The sequence below is a fragment of the Heterodontus francisci genome, chromosome 27 (assembly GCF_036365525.1).
Source record: "Heterodontus francisci isolate sHetFra1 chromosome 27, sHetFra1.hap1, whole genome shotgun sequence".
NCBI lineage: Eukaryota > Metazoa > Chordata > Chondrichthyes > Heterodontiformes > Heterodontidae > Heterodontus > Heterodontus francisci.
The window spans coordinates 23,314,027-23,332,464 of NC_090397.1; the positions used below are offsets into that span (position 1 = coordinate 23,314,027).

The following is an 18,438-nucleotide window of genomic DNA, read 5'->3' on the forward strand; positions in this document are numbered from 1 at the left end:
CCTTCACCATAACTTGGCCACAAGTGTGGTGAAAACTTTGTTTACACATGTTAAATGGGCTTTCCTCTGGACTTCCAGTGAAGCTATGATAATGGAATGGGAGCAGGTGCGAATAAATTCTGGGCCAGGATTAGGAATAGAGGGAATTACTGGACAGGAAAACATTCTTGAGCCCATCTGATTGGTCATTAAAAAAGAATACCTCTCAACCTCCCACTCCCTCAAATAGCTGTCCAATTCTCTCTTTAATATTTTTTTACCCAATCTGCTTCACTGGCAATCCATTTAATACCCTTTCCGTAAGTAATTGAATCTACACCATCTGTGCATCTTCCTTCTTCTAACATTAACCCTATGTCCCCTGGATCTCCCCGAGGAGTTGTGGCAAACTCAATCCTATTATTGGGATTCAATTTACCTATTCCCTTATATACTGAACGGTATTTTTTTATTAGCTGCTAACACATAATTAATTTGCAACTCTGTGTCTACATAGAATCAACAACTAATATTTAATTATTATGGCTCCTTTTTTAAAAATTGTGTAGTGGTTTCTGCTGTCTGCATTGATTGGAGAAAATCTGCAATTAGGAGTTTGAAAGGAAATGATTTGTTTGAGATAATTGATAGCTAATGCTGATTTAACTACATTCTTTCCAGGCTGGAGAGAAGTGGGTATTGCCTGATAAGTGTCACAGCTTCATGTGCAAACCAAATGGAGAAGTGCTTTCCATAAATCATAAAATAAACTGTGAGAAATTACGCAAACCAACCTGCAGCAACAATCTTGCCAGCATCAAAATTGAGGAAACATGCGGCTGTCGATGGGCATGCCCCTGTAAGTAGCACTATAAAAGTAAGATATTTTTTGGGAGGACGGAACAGAGGCTGAGTTGATCCCAGTTAAAAAGTGTTCTTTTGTTTCTGGGCCCAAGGTTCAAGTTCAGCCTCTGACAATACTAACTGACTTGTTTCACCTAGCTGGATGTCAGGAAGGAGTATTCACCAACATTTTGTTGAAGCCACTATTTCTTTTTATCCCTATCTCATCCTCTGTCTCTTTCAAGTTACTTGTATGTTGGTCTTTAGATTTGGATTTTGGGAGCTGTGTGCTGACATTCAGTATCTGTGCTGTTAAATCCATCTCCCGTAGCTCAGTGGCAAGTCGATAGACTGAGGTAAAAGTGCCGCCAGTCTGCAGAAAACATTTTTTTTTTACTGATGCAACAGCAGAGATTCCTGGAGTGGACTCTGGACATAAGGTCCTAGATACCTAATTAAAAGATCAATAGAAAAATGACTTCTGTGTTGACAGGCTGAGAGACACAGGGGGCTAAATGTTTATCTTCACCACATGGACAGTAATCTGGTGGAGTGGATCACCAGTCTGTAGTAGAACCCATTCTGTTTCCATTCCATTGATTTTAATGGAATGAAAATTATGACATGAAGATGAACATTTACCCTAAGTAATATCGGGTCTCCATATGTCAAGGGGGAAGAGGCAGGAGGTGGGTTAAATAGGCTGCAATTTCCACAGGATATTACAATGACTATTACCACATCAAATAATATAAAAAGAAATGAACAGCCAAGCAGAATACAACATGACAATAAGGAAAAGATTGTTGGGACTTTCTGTATTCTTGTTTAATATCAATTTGGAACATCCCATAATAAACTCCTCCTAAAATATCCTTATTCTTTTTAACTGCCAAGGTACTTCTATGTCAGAAGGTGGTGGGTTCATGGCCTGCAACAGATATTGAGCACGTAGTTTAGGCTAACACTTCAGTGCTGTTATTCGAGGTGCTTTATATGAGATGCTAAATTAAGGACCTGTCTGTCAGTGCATGTAAACGTTTCCTTGACACTTAATTTGAAGAGGAGCAGGGAATTCTGCCACTGTCCTCGCCAACCTTCATCCCTCAACCAATCTCATCAAAACACATCAGCTCGTCGTTAAACAGTAATATTCAGGTAAATCGGGAGTATTGCTTTCAGTTAAAATGCAAGAGGAGGACAAGGGACTCCTTGATTCATTCCAGTAAAAGGTGATTTCAGGAAATTCATTATGCAAAGAGTAGTCAACATATGGAACAGACTTTCAGGAAGATTAACGGATGCAAAACTCTCAAGTCTTCAAAAGAAAACACTGGATGCTGTATTGGGGAGACCGCAGGGTCTTTCTGGTTGGATTTGCTAAGATGCTCTGAACGGTCTTGTTTATGAGTGCATTGTGATCACGTGAGCTCTTCCGATTCTTCGGACCGCGCTGTGCACAAATTGACTTCCAGCAAAAAAAACAGTGATTGCACTTCAAAAATATTTCTTTGCTCATGACGCACTTTGGGATGCAATGAAGACATAAAAAGCACTATATAAAATTGTCTCTGACAATACAGTATTGAGCGATCAGCCTAGATTATGTGCTCAGCCACAATCTTCTCACTCAGAGTTATGCTGCTACTAAAAAGGAAAAAGAATATTTTAAAAGCAGTTTATGCTGGGATGTTCCAAATTGTTGTTCAGCTGTAGCACAAAAAGCCCCAACAATCTTTTCTTTATTATGCCATGTTCTTTAAAATTATGAAGGAGTTTGATAAAGTAGATGCAGAGAAGACGTTTCCCCTTGTGGCGGAATCCAAAACTAGGGGCCATAAACATAAGATAGTCACTAATAAATCCAATAAGGAGTTTAGGACATACTTCTTTACCCAGAGAGTGGTTAACATGTGGAACTTATGACCACATGGAGTAGTTAAGGTGAGTAGCATTGATGCATTTAAAGGGAAGTTAGATAAGTACATGAGGAAGAAAAGAATTGAAGGATATACTGATGGGGCTAGATGAAATGGGGTTGGAGGAAGCTCATGTGGAGCATAAACACCAGAATAGACCAATTGGGCCAAATGGCCTATTTCTGTGTTGTAAATACTATGTAATGTAAATGACATTCCTTTTCTTCTATTTGCAGGTGTATGCACAGTGACTGCAAAAACACAGATTTCTACTTTTGATGGCCACGAATTCTCATTAACTGGAAGGTGCTCTTACTTGTTGCTACAAATTGAAGATCAAGATACAAAAATAATCATTCATAAGGGTCCATGTCACTTGGTCTCCAGCGAAAACTGCATCAAAGCAATTGAAATAAAGCAGTACAATACTGCAACTCTGCTACATGATAATATGACAGTAAGTACATTCAAGTCTTTTTTCATTTGACTAGCATGTCAAAGCTATCTGTTGTATGGGCAGCACTTTTGGAAGGTTTGAACAATGTGACAACAGTGCTCTACAAACAGTTTTGATTTAACAATTAACAAGGAAAATGTTATTGTGCTCAGTTAAATTTCACCAAAATCAGGATGGGAGTAGAATCTGATGCTTCTTGTTCATGATTGAGAATTTTCATTGAATCTCCATTCTTTCTTTTCATTAGGTTTCAGTCAATGGGAAATTCGCCTATCCTCCTTTAACTGTTGGGAACACGGATGTCATTGACCATGGGTCCAGCAACTTAATAGCGAAAATCCCAGATTCGGGATTAGTTCTAGTCTACAGTCCATTGAATAATCTTTTTGGTCTTTGGGTTTCTCCTACACTGTTCTTTGTTAGAGTAGCTGGACTTTGTGGTGAGTGGTGAAAAGCTATGTGATAGACAGTGTCCTGTCAAGACATTTGCACTTCTTGCTAATCTATAAACTGTGCTTTTTGAAAGAATGACTTCCAAAATATCAAAACATAAAGGGTGATTTTTATTTTTAAAAATGTACCCCCAGTACATAGCTTTGTCTGTAGGAGCACATTTCAGACAGGCTGGGAGCAGGTATCAGACCTGCCGAGGGCACATAACAGACACGCGGGAGCTTCTCAGCCTTGATCACCTGGAAGCAGCATTCAGTTCATATGAGAGGCTTCCCCAGAGGAACTCGACTACAAACCTGCCTCCAGCCTGAAAAACATCCAGTAACCACTACTCTTTGTTTCCTGTCACTCAGCCAATTTCGTAACCATGTTGCTACCGTTTCTTTTATTCCATGGACTACAGGTTTGCTCACAAGTCTGTTGTGTGTCACTGTATCAAATGCCTTTTGGAAGTCCGTGTACACCACATCAACAGCATTGCCCTTGTCAACCCTCTCTGTTACCTCCTCAAAAAACTCCAGCAAATTAGTTAAACATGATTTTCCCTTAAGAAATCCATGCTATGTTCAAGGTGCTCTATAAATGCAAGTTGTTGTTGGTTAACATTCTAATTGCCCACTTTCTTTTGTTTGCATCCAGGAACATGTGACAATAATCAGGGAAATGATTTTGAACTCCGGGATGGTTCTGTAGTTCAAAGCAGCCTCCCATTTATAAATGATTGGACTCTGAAAGAGCCATTATCACAGAATTGCGCTGAAGAAGTGCCGGAGGTGAAGGAATGCGTAACGACGGGTGATGAGTGTAACATTTTGCTATCTTCAGTATTTGATGAATGCCGGAAAGTAGTTGAACTGCAGCCATATCTGAAACTGTGCCAACAGAAGGCCTGTAATGGCAGTGATGTGTGTGACTCCATTTCAGCGTACAGCTTCAGGTGCAAACTTCTGGGCATCTGCGTCAAGTGGAGGTCAGACGATTTTTGCCGTAAGTGATCTCTTTGTTAATTTCAACCATTTTGTTTTATTGACCTCACAAGTGACCTGATCAGCGAAACAGCCAGCAATGATATGAGATACTTGTCTCAAGTGCACATGATGCAAGGACTTACTTCTCACAAAATGAACCATCCTTGCCAGTATATGTATGTTTAAACTAATAAAAGGATTCTATAGAGTAGATAAAGAGTAACTATTTCCTCAGATGGGGGAATCCATAACAAGGGGAAGTAATTATTAAGATTAAAGCCCAGCCATTCAGGACTGAAATCAGGAAACACTTCTTCACATAAAGGGTAATAGAAATTTTGAACTCTCACCTACAAAAGGTTGTGGATGCTGAAACAGTTGGAGTTTCAAGATTGAGAGTGATAGATTTTTGTTCAGGAAAAGTATCAAGCTACTTGGAAGGATGGATAAATGGAGATCAGCCATGATCTCATTGAATGATGGTACAGGTTCAACAGAGTGAATAGTCGATTGCTTCTCCTACGAAGTATTCTATCTTGAATCTTTTCCACACACCATTTCGTTGTGTCTTGTTGAGCTGGAGGGCAGTGTGTCTATATTAGCAACATCTGTAGTTCCTGTGAATGTAGAGTAGCCCTGACTTTGTGAGACATGCTGGTGATGCAGAGCCTCGTTGAAATTGAGCCCAATTCTGAATTTGGGCCTGTGGTCTACCACTGCATTTCATGTCAAAAATTAAATCCTGTCTGAAGGCTGCGCTGCTACATAGCTGTCATCTCCTGAAGGCAGAGCTGTAGACAGCCATTACACAGGGATGACTCCTCAAGTGGGTGTGAAGGTCACTAATGCAATAAACGTTGACACCATCAGATGCTTCCAAGCTACTACTGATGATGTATACCAAATCAATCAATTGGGTGCCCAGAAATGCATCAAGCAAGTGACTGATGCCTCATTACAAGCAGAAACACATACATCACTTCCCCTGCAGTCAGGAGGGATCAACTTGACAAAGACAAAAGCTTTTTCCCAGGTGCCAGCATTCCTAAGGGTATAGATGGCATCCATGTACTGCTCAGACCATGGAGTGTGGCTGACAAACATGTTACACTCAGGATATAAAAAGGTTTATTTTTCATGTGCCCACATAGCCACATGCACAGTTATTTCCTGCATAATTGCTTTGTTGCTTTATTGGATTGCACCAATATTAGGTTTTGATTGTAGATCTGTATGCTGGGCTGACTAAAGATAGTCAGTAAACATTGCTTCATTAGGCGCTCTTAGGCCAGGATTTTACGGCCCCCCCCCCCCCCACCCGAGGCAGGAATGGAGGTGGTTGGGGGGGGGGTGCACAGAGTATTGTGATGGGTGGCAGGGGATGGGGTGGGATGACAGGTTGGAGGGCCCATTGCCTCCTGTCACTCAGCGATCTTCCTGGGGGCAGGATAGACCGATGACATAAGTGGCCTATTAAAGGCCAATTAAGGGCCTCTTCCCGCCTCCGCTGGAATCTTACCAGTGGGGCGGGGTTGGTGGGGGGGGGGGGCTTCCACGGTGCGGGGTGGGAAACACCTTGTAAAACAAGGCACCCTCCCTGCGGGCTTGCGGGGGGAGGTCCCTTCTTTGTGAGCAATTTGTGGCCCACGGGTGACCTCCACCAGGAACAACGTTACCCCCCGAGACACCCCTTCCCCTGTACTGAACAACCACCACACCCACCCCCGCCTCTCACCGGAACCTTCCAACTGGCCCCAGCAACCCCCGCCTCACCGACCTCTTTTCCAGGGTTCCAGTGCTGGCTTGGGTCCGAGGCCGCCACTCCGGATGGTGCTGTCGCTACTGTTGAGCCGCTGGCCCTCTTATTGGCCGACAGCTCTTGCAGGCAGGATCCCCATCCCTTTAAAGGTCCCCGCACCTTTTTGACCCGTCGCCGGGAGCCCGTCATCAGCACAAAATCCGGCACTTAGTGTGTGTTGAATGAAATACAGAAGAACATTTTGCCAGACCTTTTTACCAGTGACAGGGCACTTCCCATTTTTTTCTAATAAGCTGCCCACGTTTGAAAGTCAGAGGGTCTCTGAAAGTTTCAACACAAAGTTTTACATTTTGCATTTATCCATAGCTGCTTGCCTAAGGTGTTATTCCTTTTCTTTAGCTCTGCAGTGCCCGAACTCCCTTGTATATGAACCTTGTGGGGTAAATTGCATTCGACATTGTGATAGCATTGTGAAAAAGAACGCCAGTCATTGTCTGAGTTCTCCGACTGAAGGCTGCTTTTGTCCAGAAGGGAAAGTGCTGTTGGAAGGAAAATGTGTCACTCCTGACGTCTGCACTCAATGTACTGATGATCAGCAAATTCCTCACCAGGTACAGATGTAACAACAAAGAGTAAGACTAGGAAGCTGGAACCCTGCCATTATTAAATAAACAAAACCAAGATACTGCAGATGCTGGAAATTTGAAATAAAAATGAAAATGCTGGAAATCTCAGCAAGCCAGACAGCATCTGTGGAGAGAGGAAAAATTAGTTGGGGGCAATTTTAACCTAATCCCACCTGTTGAGGAACTGATGGGATTGGGTGCAAAGGTGGTTTTCCACTCCACCTGATTTTACTCTCCATTGAAGTCAGTGTAGTATAATATTGGGCGGGGTGTAAAATTAGTGTTCCAGCCAATCCTGTGGATTTCTCGCCTGGCAATTAGGCTAAAATGACCCTTGGTGTTTCAGGTCATTGACCTTTCGTCCTCTTTAAATAAATGTCGGCTGTGAATTTTGCAGTGATTTACTCAAATTTGTTAGCACCAATTTGCTACAATGCAAAAGATAGGGTAGAAGTCACATTGGTAAAATGCCCCATTTGTATGATTGGAGCTGTTAAAGGGATATGAAGAGTTGGGTCAGGATATTAGTAGTGGCTCCTTTAGTAATTGAAATGCCAGCATTCATTGAAAGGTAGATGGATTCAGAATTTTAGCCTTTGTTATAAATACAGGATGCCTCTGTGCATATTCATTAAGGTTTGGGAGATACAATAGGGTGTGCATTGGAACTCAAACTCTCCTACGTCAGCTCTGAAGCTTGTCTCCATGTGATGTAAAACATGACACATTCAGAAGCTTTGATGAACATTCGTCTATAATCACACAATTTTAATGTGATAGGTCCATTTCTAGTGTCTTCTGAGCTCTTGAGATTTCCAACTGAGTCCCTGAAATGTAAAGACAGTTTGATGTTTTGGACACCTTGGCATTTGGATTTGCATGAAGACTGACCATGCTTCTCACTGGATTCTTGGCAGCAGCTATAGAAAGGGTGTTCATCATCTCTTCTTTTCTACAGTGCACCTGGAGAGACAGGGCACTGAGAGAAGAGGAAGTGACGTTACATATTCCCAGCACCTGAATATGCTTTGAAAAGAAAAAAACAGATGTCACATAATTAATTGGGCCTCAAAATATATGCTACATTAGACAAGCCAATGTATCATGCAAACAGAAACAAAACACTGAATTGTGTTCAAATCTGTTTGGAGAATAACCAAAAGATTACAGCAGAACTTCAGAGAGGGGAAGAGAATATGAAGAGAATATTACAGAATCACAGAATTGTTACAGCGCAGAAGGAGGCCGTTCAGCCCATCGTGTCTGCTCAGGCTCTCCTAATGAGCAATTGACTTAGTGCCATTCCCCCACTTTCTCCCATAACCCTGCACATTCTTCCTTTTCATGTAACAGTCTAATTCCCTTTTGAATGCTTCAGTTGAACCTGCCTGCTCCACACTCTCAGGCAGTGCATTCCAGACCTTAACCACTCGGTGCGTGAAAAAGTTTTTCCTCATGTCGCTTTTGCTTCTTTTACTAATTACTTTAAATCTGTGCCCTTATGTTCTCGATCCTTTCACAAGTGAGAACAGTTTCTCCCTATCTACTCTGTCCAGACCCCTCATGATTTTGAATACCTCTATCAAATCTCCTCTCAGCCTTCTCTTCTCCAAGGAAAACAGTCCTAACTTCTCCAATCTATCTTCATAACTGAAATTCTTCATCCCCGGAACCATTCTCATGAATCTTTTCTGCATTTGCTCCAATGACTCCACATCGTTCCTGATGATATAGTGATTTTGGGGCAGTGGCACAGTGGAAGGAGTGAGTTTAATGGGCTTTTTAATTAAAGGCTTTCTTATGTTCCTTTGAAATGAATTTGAGTAGAGAGCACAGGAGCATGAGATGAAATAATCAAGAAAAATAAACCAAAGTGAAATGTTGTAACTGCTTGTTTAAACAGTGTTTATGCCTTGAGCATAAGATTTAAAGATTTTGGGCAGGGCAGGGTTTTTAATATCTTTCTAACTTCCTTTGTCTTTTCAGTATTTGGATACATGGATACCACACAACAAACCTTGCCAGCTGTGCATGTGTCTAGACAACAGGCAGATCAACTGCACACACAGGCCATGTCCTACTGTCACAGGTAAAAGACAACTTACATCACCAGAAATTCCTCTTGGCATCTAATTGGGTAAACTCATTGTGCAACATTTATCTGGGCATTCTTTTATTGGACACGGTATTCCTTTCAAAATTGCACCTATTTGCAGAGTACAGTTTCTTAAGAAGATTCAGCTTTGATGTTTGGAATGGTGATTTCCAGTTTTCTCTCCAAATTTCTGAACAAAAACTTATCCTGTGATAAAGATGGTGAAACAACAATTACAAAACTGGGAATCATGCTTCCATTAACCTGAACACTCCAACGTCGCACTGTCAGTAACCTGAACACTCAAACCTCGCACTGTCATTAACCTGAACACTCCAACCTCACCCTGTCAGTAACCTGAACACTCCAACCTCACAATCAGTAACCTGAACACTCCAACCTCACAATCAGTAACCTGAACACTCCAACCTCACAATCAGTAACCTGAACACTCCAACCTCACAATCAGTAACCTGAACACTCCAACCTCACAATCAGTAACCTGAACACTCCAACCTCACAATCAGTAACCTGAACACTCCAACCTCACAATCAGTAACCTGAACACTCCAACCTCACAATCAGTAACCTGAACACTCCAACCTCACAATCAGTAACCTGAACACTCCAACCTCACAATCAGTAACCTGAACACTCCAACCTCACAATCAGTAACCTGAACACTCCAACCTCACAATCAGTAACCTGAACACTCCAACCTCACAATCAGTAACCTGAACACTCCAACCTCACAATCAGTAACCTGAACACTCCAACCTCACAATCAGTAACCTGAACACTCCAACCTCACAATTAGTAACCTGAACACTCCAACCTCACAATCAGTAACCTGAACACTCCAACCTCACCCTGTTAATAACCTGAACACTCCAACGTCGCACTGTCAGTAACCTGAACACTCAAACCTCGCACTGTCATTAACCTGAACACTCCAACCTCACCCTGTCAGTAACCTGAACACTCCAACCTCACAATCAGTAACCTGAACACTCCAACCTCACAATCAGTAACCTGAACACTCCAACCTCACAATCAGTAACCTGAACACTCCAACCTCACAATCAGTAACCTGAACACTCCAACCTCACAATCAGTAACCAGAACACTCCAACCTCACAATCAGTAACCTGAACACTCCACCTCACAATCAGTAACCTGAACACTCCAACCTCACAATCAGTAACCTGAACACTCCAACCTCACAATCAGTAACCTGAACACTCCAACCTCACAATCAGTAACCTGAACACTCCAACCTCACAATCAGTAACCTGAACACTCCAACCTCACAATCAGTAACCTGAACACTCCAACCTCACAATCAGTAACCTGAACACTCCAACCTCACAATCAGTAACCTGAACACTCCAACCTCACAATCAGTAACCTGAACACTCCAACCTCACAATCAGTAACCTGAACACTCCAACCTCACAATTAGTAACCTGAACACTCCAACCTCACAATCAGTAACCTGAACACTCCAACCTCACCCTGTTAATAACCAGAACACTCCAACGTCACACTGTCAGTAAACTGGACATTCCAACCTCACCCTGTCAGTAACCTGAACACTCCAACCTCACAATCAGTAACCTGAACACTCCAACCTCACAATCAGTAACCTGAACACTCCAACCTCACAATCAGTAACCTGAACACTCCAACCTCACAATCAGTAACCTGAACACTCCAACCTCACAATCAGTAACCTGAACACTCCAACCTCACAATCAGTAACCTGAACACTCCAACCTCACAATCAGTAACCTGAACACTCCAACCTCACAATCAGTAACCTGAACACTCCAACCTCACAATCAGTAACCTGAACATTCCAACGTCACTGACCCGAAACGTTAACTCTGCTTCCGAAGAAGGGTCACTGACCCGAAACGTTAACTCTGCTTCTCTTTCCACAGATGCTGCCAGACCTGCTGAGTGAATCCAGCATTTCTTGTTTTTGTTTCAGATTTCCAGCATCCGCAGTATTTTGCTTTTATTATCACACTGTCAGTAACCTGAACACTCCAACCTCACACTCAGTAACCTGAACACTCCAACCTCACACTCAGTAACCTGAACACTCCAACCTCACAATCAGTAACCTCAGCACTCCAACCTCACCCTGTCTGTAACCTGAACACTCCAACCTCACACTCAGTAACCTGAACATTCCAACCTCACACTCAGTAACCTGAACATTCCAACCTCACAATCAGTAACCTCAGCACTCCAACCTCACCCTGTCTGTAACCTGAACACTCCAACCTCACACTCAGTAACCTGAACACTCCAACCTCACACTCAGTAACCTGAACACTCCAACCTCACACTCAGTAACCTGAACACTCCAACCTCACACTCAGTAACCTGAACACTCCAACCTCACACTCAGTAACCTGAACATTCCAACGTCACACTCAGTAACCTGTACATTCCAACGTCACACTGTCAGTATACCTGAACACTCCAACCTCACACTCAGTAACCTGAACACTCCAACCTCACACTCAGTAACCTGAACACTCCAACCTCACACTCAGTAACCTGAACACACCAACCTCGCACTCAGTAACCTGAACACACCAACCTCGCACTCAGTAACCTGAACACTCCAACCTCACAATCAGGAACCAGAACACTCCAACGTCACCCTGTCAGTAACCTGAACACTCCAACGTCACCCTGTCAGTAACCTGAACACTCCAACCTCACCCTGTCAGTAACCTGAACACTCCAACCTCACCCTGTCAGTAACCTGAACACTCCAACCTCACACTCAGTAACCTGAACATTCCAACGTCACACTCAGTAACCTGTACACTCCAACCTCACCCTGTCAGTAACCTGAACACTCCAACCTCACAATCAGTAATCTGAACACTCCAACCTCACAATCAGTAACCTGAACACTCCAACCTCACAATCAGTAACCTGAACACTCCAACCTCACAATCAGTAACCTGAACACTCCAACCTCACAATCAGTAACCAGAACACTCCAACCTCACAATCAGTAACCTGAACACTCCACCTCACAATCAGTAACCTGAACACTCCAACCTCACAATCAGTAACCTGAACACTCCAACCTCACAATCAGTAACCTGAACACTCCAACCTCACAATCAGTAACCTGAACACTCCAACCTCACAATCAGTAACCTGAACACTCCAACCTCACAATCAGTAACCTGAACACTCCAACCTCACAATCAGTAACCTGAACACTCCAACCTCACAATCAGTAACCTGAACACTCCAACCTCACAATCAGTAACCTGAACACTCCAACCTCACAATCAGTAACCTGAACACTCCAACCTCACAATTAGTAACCTGAACACTCCAACCTCACAATCAGTAACCTGAACACTCCAACCTCACCCTGTTAATAACCAGAACACTCCAACGTCACACTGTCAGTAAACTGGACATTCCAACCTCACCCTGTCAGTAACCTGAACACTCCAACCTCACAATCAGTAACCTGAACACTCCAACCTCACAATCAGTAACCTGAACACTCCAACCTCACAATCAGTAACCTGAACACTCCAACCTCACAATCAGTAACCTGAACACTCCAACCTCACAATCAGTAACCTGAACACTCCAACCTCACAATCAGTAACCTGAACACTCCAACCTCACAATCAGTAACCTGAACACTCCAACCTCACAATCAGTAACCTGAACACTCCAACCTCACAATCAGTAACCTGAACATTCCAACGTCACTGACCCGAAACGTTAACTCTGCTTCCGAAGAAGGGTCACTGACCCGAAACGTTAACTCTGCTTCTCTTTCCACAGATGCTGCCAGACCTGCTGAGTGAATCCAGCATTTCTTGTTTTTGTTTCAGATTTCCAGCATCCGCAGTATTTTGCTTTTATTATCACACTGTCAGTAACCTGAACACTCCAACCTCACACTCAGTAACCTGAACACTCCAACCTCACACTCAGTAACCTGAACACTCCAACCTCACACTCAGTAACCTGAACACTCCAACCTCACAATCAGTAACCTCAGCACTCCAACCTCACCCTGTCTGTAACCTGAACACTCCAACCTCACACTCAGTAACCTGAACATTCCAACCTCACACTCAGTAACCTGAACATTCCAACCTCACAATCAGTAACCTCAGCACTCCAACCTCACCCTGTCTGTAACCTGAACACTCCAACCTCACACTCAGTAACCTGAACACTCCAACCTCACCCTGTCAGTAACCTGAACACTCCAACCTCACACTCAGTAACCTGAACACTCCAACCTCACACTCAGTAACCTGAACATTCCAACGTCACACTCAGTAACCTGTACATTCCAACGTCACACTGTCAGTATACCTGAACACTCCAACCTCACACTCAGTAACCTGAACACTCCAACCTCACACTCAGTAACCTGAACACTCCAACCTCACACTCAGTAACCTGAACACACCAACCTCGCACTCAGTAACCTGAACACACCAACCTCGCACTCAGTAACCTGAACACTCCAACCTCACAATCAGGAACCAGAACACTCCAACGTCACCCTGTCAGTAACCTGAACACTCCAACGTCACCCTGTCAGTAACCTGAACACTCCAACCTCACCCTGTCAGTAACCTGAACACTCCAACCTCACCCTGTCAGTAACCTGAACACTCCAACCTCACACTCAGTAACCTGAACATTCCAACGTCACACTCAGTAACCTGTACATTCCAACGTCACACTGTCAGTATACCTGAACACTCCAACTCCACACTCAGTAACCTGAACACTCCAACCTCGCACTCAGTAACCTGAACACTCCAACCTCACCCTGTCAGTAACCTGAACACTCCAACCTCACACTCAGTAACCTGAACACTCCAACCTCACACTCAGTAACCTGAACATTCCAACGTCACCCTGTTAATAACCTGAACACTCCAACGTCGCACTGTCAGTAACCTGAACACTCAAACCTCGCACTGTCATTAACCTGAACACTCCAACCTCACCCTGTCAGTAACCTGAACACTCCAACCTCACAATCAGTAACCTGAACACTCCAACCTCACAATCAGTAACCTGAACACTCCAACCTCACAATCAGTAACCTGAACACTCCAACCTCACAATCAGTAACCTGAACACTCCAACCTCACAATCAGTAACCAGAACACTCCAACCTCACAATCAGTAACCTGAACACTCCACCTCACAATCAGTAACCTGAACACTCCAACCTCACAATCAGTAACCTGAACACTCCAACCTCACAATCAGTAACCTGAACACTCCAACCTCACAATCAGTAACCTGAACACTCCAACCTCACAATCAGTAACCTGAACACTCCAACCTCACAATCAGTAACCTGAACACTCCAACCTCACAATCAGTAACCTGAACACTCCAACCTCACAATCAGTAACCTGAACACTCCAACCTCACAATCAGTAACCTGAACACTCCAACCTCACAATCAGTAACCTGAACACTCCAACCTCACAATCAGTAACCTGAACACTCCAACCTCACAATTAGTAACCTGAACACTCCAACCTCACAATCAGTAACCTGAACACTCCAACCTCACCCTGTTAATAACCAGAACACTCCAACGTCACACTGTCAGTAAACTGGACATTCCAACCTCACAATCAGTAACCTGAACACTCCAACCTCACAATCAGTAACCTGAACACTCCAACCTCACAATCAGTAACCTGAACACTCCAACCTCACAATCAGTAACCTGAACACTCCAACCTCACAATCAGTAACCTGAACACTCCAACCTCACAATCAGTAACCAGAACACTCCAACCTCACAATCAGTAACCTGAACACTCCACCTCACAATCAGTAACCTGAACACTCCAACCTCACAATCAGTAACCTGAACACTCCAACCTCACAATCAGTAACCTGAACACTCCAACCTCACAATCAGTAACCTGAACACTCCAACCTCACAATCAGTAACCTGAACACTCCAACCTCACAATCAGTAACCTGAACACTCCAACCTCACAATCAGTAACCTGAACACTCCAACCTCACAATCAGTAACCTGAACACTCCAACCTCACAATCAGTAACCTGAACACTCCAACCTCACAATCAGTAACCTGAACACTCCAACCTCACAATTAGTAACCTGAACACTCCAACCTCACAATCAGTAACCTGAACACTCCAACCTCACCCTGTTAATAACCAGAACACTCCAACGTCACACTGTCAGTAAACTGGACATTCCAACCTCACCCTGTCAGTAACCTGAACACTCCAACCTCACAATCAGTAACCTGAACACTCCAACCTCACAATCAGTAACCTGAACACTCCAACCTCACAATCAGTAACCTGAACACTCCAACCTCACAATCAGTAACCTGAACACTCCAACCTCACAATCAGTAACCTGAACACTCCAACCTCACAATCAGTAACCTGAACACTCCAACCTCACAATCAGTAACCTGAACACTCCAACCTCACAATCAGTAACCTGAACACTCCAACCTCACAATCAGTAACCTGAACATTCCAACGTCACTGACCCGAAACGTTAACTCTGCTTCCGAAGAAGGGTCACTGACCCGAAACGTTAACTCTGCTTCTCTTTCCACAGATGCTGCCAGACCTGCTGAGTGAATCCAGCATTTCTTGTTTTTGTTTCAGATTTCCAGCATCCGCAGTATTTTGCTTTTATTATCACACTGTCAGTAACCTGAACACTCCAACCTCACACTCAGTAACCTGAACACTCCAACCTCACACTCAGTAACCTGAACACTCCAACCTCACAATCAGTAACCTCAGCACTCCAACCTCACCCTGTCTGTAACCTGAACACTCCAACCTCACACTCAGTAACCTGAACATTCCAACCTCACACTCAGTAACCTGAACATTCCAACCTCACAATCAGTAACCTCAGCACTCCAACCTCACCCTGTCTGTAACCTGAACACTCCAACCTCACACTCAGTAACCTGAACACTCCAACCTCACACTCAGTAACCTGAACACTCCAACCTCACACTCAGTAACCTGAACACTCCAACCTCACACTCAGTAACCTGAACACTCCAACCTCACACTCAGTAACCTGAACATTCCAACGTCACACTCAGTAACCTGTACATTCCAACGTCACACTGTCAGTATACCTGAACACTCCAACCTCACACTCAGTAACCTGAACACTCCAACCTCACACTCAGTAACCTGAACACTCCAACCTCACACTCAGTAACCTGAACACACCAACCTCGCACTCAGTAACCTGAACACACCAACCTCGCACTCAGTAACCTGAACACTCCAACCTCACAATCAGGAACCAGAACACTCCAACGTCACCCTGTCAGTAACCTGAACACTCCAACGTCACCCTGTCAGTAACCTGAACACTCCAACCTCACCCTGTCAGTAACCTGAACACTCCAACCTCACCCTGTCAGTAACCTGAACACTCCAACCTCACACTCAGTAACCTGAACATTCCAACGTCACACTCAGTAACCTGTACACTCCAACCTCACCCTGTCAGTAACCTGAACACTCCAACCTCACAATCAGTAATCTGAACACTCCAACCTCACAATCAGTAACCTGAACACTCCAACCTCACAATCAGTAACCTGAACACTCCAACCTCACAATCAGTAACCTGAACACTCCAACCTCACAATCAGTAACCAGAACACTCCAACCTCACAATCAGTAACCTGAACACTCCACCTCACAATCAGTAACCTGAACACTCCAACCTCACAATCAGTAACCTGAACACTCCAACCTCACAATCAGTAACCAGAACACTCCAACCTCACAATCAGTAACCTGAACACTCCACCTCACAATCAGTAACCTGAACACTCCAACCTCACAATCAGTAACCTGAACACTCCAACCTCACAATCAGTAACCTGAACACTCCAACCTCACAATCAGTAACCTGAACACTCCAACCTCACAATCAGTAACCTGAACACTCCAACCTCACAATCAGTAACCTGAACACTCCAACCTCACAATCAGTAACCTGAACACTCCAACCTCACAATCAGTAACCTGAACACTCCAACCTCACAATCAGTAACCTGAACACTCCAACCTCACAATCAGTAACCTGAACACTCCAACCTCACAATCAGTAACCTGAACACTCCAACCTCACAATTAGTAACCTGAACACTCCAACCTCACAATCAGTAACCTGAACACTCCAACCTCACCCTGTTAATAACCAGAACACTCCAACGTCACACTGTCAGTAAACTGGACATTCCAACCTCACCCTGTCAGTAACCTGAACACTCCAACCTCACAATCAGTAACCTGAACACTCCAACCTCACAATCAGTAACCTGAACACTCCAACCTCACAATCAGTAACCTGAACACTCCAACCTCACAATCAGTAACCTGAACACTCCAACCTCACAATCAGTAACCTGAACACTCCAACCTCACAATCAGTAACCTGAACACTCCAACCTCACAATCAGTAACCTGAACACTCCAACCTCACAATCAGTAACCTGAACACTCCAACCTCACAATCAGTAACCTGAACATTCCAACGTCACTGACCCGAAACGTTAACTCTGCTTCCGAAGAAGGGTCACTGACCCGAAACGTTAACTCTGCTTCTCTTTCCACAGATGCTGCCAGACCTGCTGAGTGAATCCAGCATTTCTTGTTTTTGTTTCAGATTTCCAGCATCCGCAGTATTTTGCTTTTATTATCACACTGTCAGTAACCTGAACACTCCAACCTCACACTCAGTAACCTGAACACTCCAACCTCACACTCAGTAACCTGAACACTCCAACCTCACACTCAGTAACCTGAACACTCCAACCTCACAATCAGTAACCTCAGCACTCCAACCTCACCCTGTCTGTAACCTGAACACTCCAACCTCACACTCAGTAACCTGAACATTCCAACCTCACACTCAGTAACCTGAACATTCCAACCTCACAATCAGTAACCTCAGCACTCCAACCTCACCCTGTCTGTAACCTGAACACTCCAACCTCACACTCAGTAACCTGAACACTCCAACCTCACCCTGTCAGTAACCTGAACACTCCAACCTCACACTCAGTAACCTGAACACTCCAACCTCACACTCAGTAACCTGAACATTCCAACGTCACACTCAGTAACCTGTACATTCCAACGTCACACTGTCAGTATACCTGAACACTCCAACCTCACACTCAGTAACCTGAACACTCCAACCTCACACTCAGTAACCTGAACACTCCAACCTCACACTCAGTAACCTGAACACACCAACCT

At 43.9% G+C, this 18,438-nt stretch overlaps 1 protein-coding gene across 2 annotated transcripts in view; it reads left to right on the top strand.

The window, feature by feature from the left end:
• vwf (von Willebrand factor) overlaps positions 1-18,438 on the top strand; it is a 125,126-nt gene that overhangs the window by 66,913 nt on the left and 39,775 nt on the right. For both annotated transcript variants that reach the window (XM_068059005.1, XM_068059004.1), the window contains 6 exons: positions 661-838; positions 2,978-3,198; positions 3,446-3,638; positions 4,291-4,638; positions 6,778-6,989; positions 8,991-9,093. In XM_068059005.1, coding sequence (XP_067915106.1) covers positions 661-838; positions 2,978-3,198; positions 3,446-3,638; positions 4,291-4,638; positions 6,778-6,989; positions 8,991-9,093 — 1,255 coding nt within the window. The remainder of the gene's footprint in view (positions 1-660; positions 839-2,977; positions 3,199-3,445; positions 3,639-4,290; positions 4,639-6,777; positions 6,990-8,990; positions 9,094-18,438) is intronic.